A 4,429-nucleotide genomic window follows, 5' to 3' on the forward strand; every position below is an offset into this window, starting at 1 on the left:
CGGGAGGCCTACCCCCCCCCCGTGAGCGCCGCGCCACGCCTGGGCTGGGGGGCTCCTGCCGCGCCGCGCCGCGCCGCCTGACCCCCGCTCTCCCCTTGCAGATCCCGGATGCCGTCACGGGCTATTACCTCCACCGAGGCGGCTTCGAGGCATCCGACCCGCGCATGTAAGCGACCCCCCCGTCGGCCGGCGCAGAAGTTCATCTCGGACATCGCCAACGACGCCCTGCAGCACTGCAAGATGAAGGGCACGGCCTCGGGCAGCTCCCGCAACAAGAGCAAGGTGAGGGGGGGCGCGGGCCCAGACCGTGCTGCTGCTGCTGCCGCTGGGGGGCGCGCTCGGGCCGCGGGAGCATGACGCCGCCCGTCCCGCAGGACAAGAAGTACACGCTGACCATGGAGGACCTGACGCCGGCGCTCGCCGAGTACGGCATCAACGTGAAGAAGCCGCACTACTTCACCTAGCGCCCGCGCACGCCGCGGGCCTGCCGCAGCCGGGCCCGGGCAGAGGGGCAGGACCCCGTCTGTCATTAAACCGTGGACTTCGGGGTACTGGCTTCTCTGCGGTGCCGTCTGCCTCGCTCGCGCCTGACCCGGCCTCGGGCTTTGTCTACGCCGCAGGGCACGGGAGCCGTGGGTGGGCGGAGCGGCCGCAGGATTTGGGGTCTGCGTCTTTTGCGCTGGGGGGTGCTCCCGCCCCCAGCTGCTGCACCAGGACACCCATCCTCGTCCCAAGGGCGGGCGGCCATGGGGCGGCCAGATCCTGCCGCTGTCGTGGTGGCCGAATGAGGAAGGGTGGAGAGGCCGAGTACAGCTCAACACTCTCTGCAGGGCAGTCACGTGGCCCTGGCCCTGTGGCCCCGGGTCAGGCTGCTCCTCCTTGGGCAGGGCACCCCACCCACCCCCTGGCCCTGCGTGGTCGCTGCGCAGCGGCGCGCCCAGCCACGCGTGGCCCCAGGCAGGCCACGCCACCCCACCCCACCCCACCACTCAGCCACACGTGGTCTGCTTTTGTAACAAAGATTTATTCAGACGCTGGCAGTTTTCCCGTGGAGCCTGGATGGAAACCATGACAAAGTGAAGCGCGAAGCCAGGGTGGTGCCGGCCGTGGGCAGGCCAGCCCCAAACCTCCCCCCCCTGCCCCGGGGGGAGAGGCTGGTGGGAGGGGCAGGTCCTGGGGAGCACAGGGCAAGGGCTGCGGAGAGTGGAGATCAACCTGGGCCTGGGGCTCCACGTCCAGTGGCCAACAGAGCCCGGCCTCACCCTGTGTCCAGGGCTGCCCAGAGCCAGGCCCCTACCCAGCCTGCACCCATCCCTGCTTGGAGCAGTGCCGGTTGCGGCAGGGGTGAGGGGGCATTGCGGTGCCTGGAGCAGAGGCGGCAGCGTCGTCTGTACCGTGTGTCCGTGGCTGGCTCGGGCGGGGGCCCTGGCGCCTCCCGAAGGCACTTGGGGGCGGCGGGGGAAGCTGGTGGCGGCAGCTGGGTGGGCGCGGGGGCTACTTGTCCTGCATCTTCTCCAGGATGGGCACGATCATGTCGAACTTGGGGCGCTTGGCCGGGTCCTCATTCATGCAGATCCTCATCAGCTTGCAGACGTGCGGCGAGATGCCGGGAGGGATGGTCGGGCGCAACCCCTCCAGCGCCACCTGCCCGCGAGCAGCCCCCGGCCGGGTCAGGATTGGGGACCCCAGGGCTACAGCCCAGACCCCCAGGCCTGCCCCCCACCCCCAGCACTGACCTTCATGCCGATCTCCATGTTGGAGAGGTCGGCAAAGGGCACCTCGCGCGTCACCAGCTCCCAGAGCAGCACCGCGAAGCTCCACATGTCGGCCGAGCGCCGGTTGATCTCCTCAGGCTTCTTCTGCAGCGCTGTGGGAAAGCCGCGGGCAGACGTGAGCAGGGGGCAGGCAGGGGCTGCCGGCACCTGACCCCCTCCCACCAGGCCCTGCCTGCGCTCACCCTCTGGCGCCACCCACGCTGGGGCATACATCCTGCCGGGGCACTGGAAGGAGAACTTGGCGTCGGCCATGCTGATCCGCGCCGTCATGTCCTCGTCGATCTGCGGGGAGAGGGGGTCAGCGGGGCGAGACACAGCTGCAGATGGGGGCCGGGTGGGCCTGCAGCGCACTCACCATGACGCTGCGGCTGTTGAGGGGGTGCCGGGGGATGAGGGGCTCCAGCGTGTGCAGGAAGGCCATGCCCCGCGCGATGTCCAGCGCAAACTTCACCGCCTGCGTCTGGTCCGCCACGAAGTCTGCGGGGGGAGACGGGCGGTGTCGGTGCTGGGGGGAGGACCGGGGATGGGACAACGCCTCCCACCCACCGCTGCGAGCCCCTCCCCATGCCCACACTCACTCGTGCCCTCGTGCAGCACGTTGTAGAGGGATCCGTAGGGCATCCAGTGTGTGATGATGATGGGGTGGGGCGCGGGTGGCGCCTGGCAGGCGCCCAGCACAGGCAGCACGTTGGGGTGTGAGAAGATCCTGCGAGAGGCCGGGCCTGAGCACCACAGGCTCCCCCCGGGCCCATCCCCACCACCCCGCCCCTCACACTCCAGCCATGGCCCAGCCCCACCACCTGCACCCCTGCCCAGAGACGTCCCCCCACCCCTCCATCCCGCGGCCAGGCCCTCGGCCCCACCGGAGCTTGGGATACTCCTCGTTGAAGTCGCGGCTCTTCCCAGTCGTCCAGTCCCGGATCTTCAGCACCTTGATGACGATGTCATTGCCCTGCCAGCGCCCCCTCCACAGCTGCCGAGACACGGACAGGGTCAGCGGGGCGGATCACGGGGTACGGGGCCCTTCTGCTCTTCCCAGCCCGCCCCCAGGGCTGTGACCCCCTGTGCAGACGGGAGGAGGGCACGCGCGGACTAGGGGATGAGCCCCAGACTGTAGGAGTGACGGTAGCAGAGTCAAGGCTTGTACCCCAGCCAGGGGCTGGGCAGCCCCCAGGGCACGGTGCCCTGGCCTCTGCCATGCCCACCTCTCCAGACTGGTTCTCGTTGAGTTTGTGGCCCAGGTTCAGCTGCTTGAAGTCGATGCCGGCCAGTTTGTTCAGGGTCCCATTTCCTGCAAGCACAGAGGGGAATCTGGGAAGAGCTGCCCAACTCCCCCCCACCTCCCCAGCTCTGCAGCTGTGGGGGGCTGCCAGTGGGCGACCCCAAGAAGCCCCCTGCAAGCAGAGAAGTGCCCCCAACCCGCCCCTGTGGTGGCAGCAAGCTTACGTGGCCGGGTGCGGGTCGTGCCCTTCCAGAAGGTGTCCTTGTAGGGGATCTTGGTCAGGCTCTGGCCCAGCTTCTCAGCCCGCTCTGCGGAGAGATGTGCGCTGGGTGCCGGGGTCTGCGGGAGAGACCGGGCACGGCCAGGGAAGAGGGCGTGTGCCTGGGGCAGGACACGAGGGGGTGGCGGGCTGCGGCCCAGGGCAGGGCGGGGGCGACATTTACCTTTGAGAGCCTCTCGGAGCGGGACCTTGGCCTTGTCCAGGGGCATCTCGCCGTACTTGTTGGAGATGCTGACCAGGGCCCCGCTGCTCACCAGGTCCTGTGGGTAGGGGGAGGGTGAGACCCCGGCCCTGCAGCTTAGTGCCCCCAGCCCCCCCGCCGGGCCGGCAGGGCTCACCTCGGCCACCTGCTCGTGGCCCCAGAAGCAGGCGTAGTGCAGCGGCGTGTTCCCGTGCTCGTTCACCGCGTTGATGTCGGCCTTGAACTGGATCAGCTGCGGGAGCAGCCAGGGACCTCAGTGTGGGGGGGCGCTGGGTCCCAGTTCCCTGCTCCCAGTGACGCCCAGTGACGGGGCACATGGGGTCCTGGGAGCAAAGGGGGAGGGGCAGGGTGCTGACAGGTCCTGGGGCATTGTGGGGGCCCCGGCATGGGTGCTGGGGGAATTGTGGGGTGCTGAGGAGTGCTCTGTGGGGCGGGGGGTGCTGCGGGGGTGCCGGTCGGTACCTTCTGCACGATGTCGCGGTGGCCGTGGCTGGCCGCCAGGTGCAGGGGGGTGTCGTCGCCCCGGTTCATGACGTTGATGCGCGCCCCCCGCATGATCAGCATGTCGACCACGTTGGAGCGGCCCTCGCGGCAGGCCCAGTGCAGCGGGCTGAAGCCGTGGTCATCCCTGGGGGAGCACGCGGGGGGGTGAGTCCTGCACCCTGCGCGGAGGTTCGCTGCGGGCGTGGAGCCGGACCCCACGCACAACGGGGGCATCCCGGGCAGGGGGAGGCCGACGGGACAGCACCAGGGGCACCGTGGCCTCAGCCTGGGGCACACGGGGCAGGGGGGACTGGGGCAGAGGTGTGCGCCTGCAGCCCCCCGGCCCCGTCGCAGGCGCTGGGGCAGCTCCGGAGGGCGCAGGCAGGAGCCCCCCCTCCGCGCTCCCTGTGCCGCCCGTGCGGGAGGGGGCGACGCCGGGCCTTAAAAGGAGACCGTGGCCCGGGGGA

General features: G+C 70.2%; 2 protein-coding genes across 2 annotated transcripts in view; one reads left to right on the forward strand and one right to left on the reverse strand.

Moving 5' to 3' along the window:
• The window catches only part of TAF10 (TATA-box binding protein associated factor 10), a 1,344-nt gene extending 789 nt beyond the window's left edge, over window positions 1-555 (forward strand). The window contains 3 exon segments of the mRNA XM_025193714.1: window positions 7-167; window positions 169-282; window positions 375-555. Of these exon segments, the coding sequence (XP_025049499.1) occupies window positions 7-167; window positions 169-282; window positions 375-464 (365 nt within the window). The 3' untranslated portion in view covers window positions 465-555.
• Window positions 556-981: 426 nt separating this feature from the next.
• ILK (integrin linked kinase) lies at window positions 982-4,367 on the reverse strand. The gene is made up of 11 exons (XM_006037276.3): window positions 3,942-4,367; window positions 3,616-3,711; window positions 3,441-3,537; window positions 3,222-3,305; window positions 2,981-3,066; window positions 2,639-2,748; window positions 2,354-2,481; window positions 2,131-2,252; window positions 1,958-2,057; window positions 1,737-1,867; window positions 982-1,644 (listed from the first exon to the last, which is right to left on the reverse strand). Exons 1-11 carry the CDS (start codon window positions 4,194-4,196, stop codon window positions 1,495-1,497), a joined length of 1,359 nt encoding a protein of 452 aa, XP_006037338.1. The 5' UTR covers window positions 4,197-4,367; the 3' UTR covers window positions 982-1,494.
• Between the last annotated feature and the right edge of the window lie 62 nt (window positions 4,368-4,429).

This window comes from Alligator sinensis, unplaced genomic scaffold (assembly GCF_000455745.1).
Source record: "Alligator sinensis unplaced genomic scaffold, ASM45574v1 scaffold948_1, whole genome shotgun sequence".
Classification (NCBI taxonomy): domain Eukaryota; kingdom Metazoa; phylum Chordata; order Crocodylia; family Alligatoridae; genus Alligator; species Alligator sinensis.

Coding starts and splice junctions, on each gene's coding strand:
- ILK (XM_006037276.3), bottom strand. CDS start 4,196: ATGCCCCCGTTGTGCGTGGGGTCCGGCTCCACGCCCGCAGCGAACCTC. Junction 3,712..3,941: donor ACCGCGACATCGTGCAGAAG/GTACCGACCGGC, acceptor CTGCTCCCGCAG/CTGATCCAGTTCAAGGCCGA. Junction 3,538..3,615: donor GCCACGAGCAGGTGGCCGAG/GTGAGCCCTGCC, acceptor CCCTACCCACAG/GACCTGGTGAGCAGCGGGGC.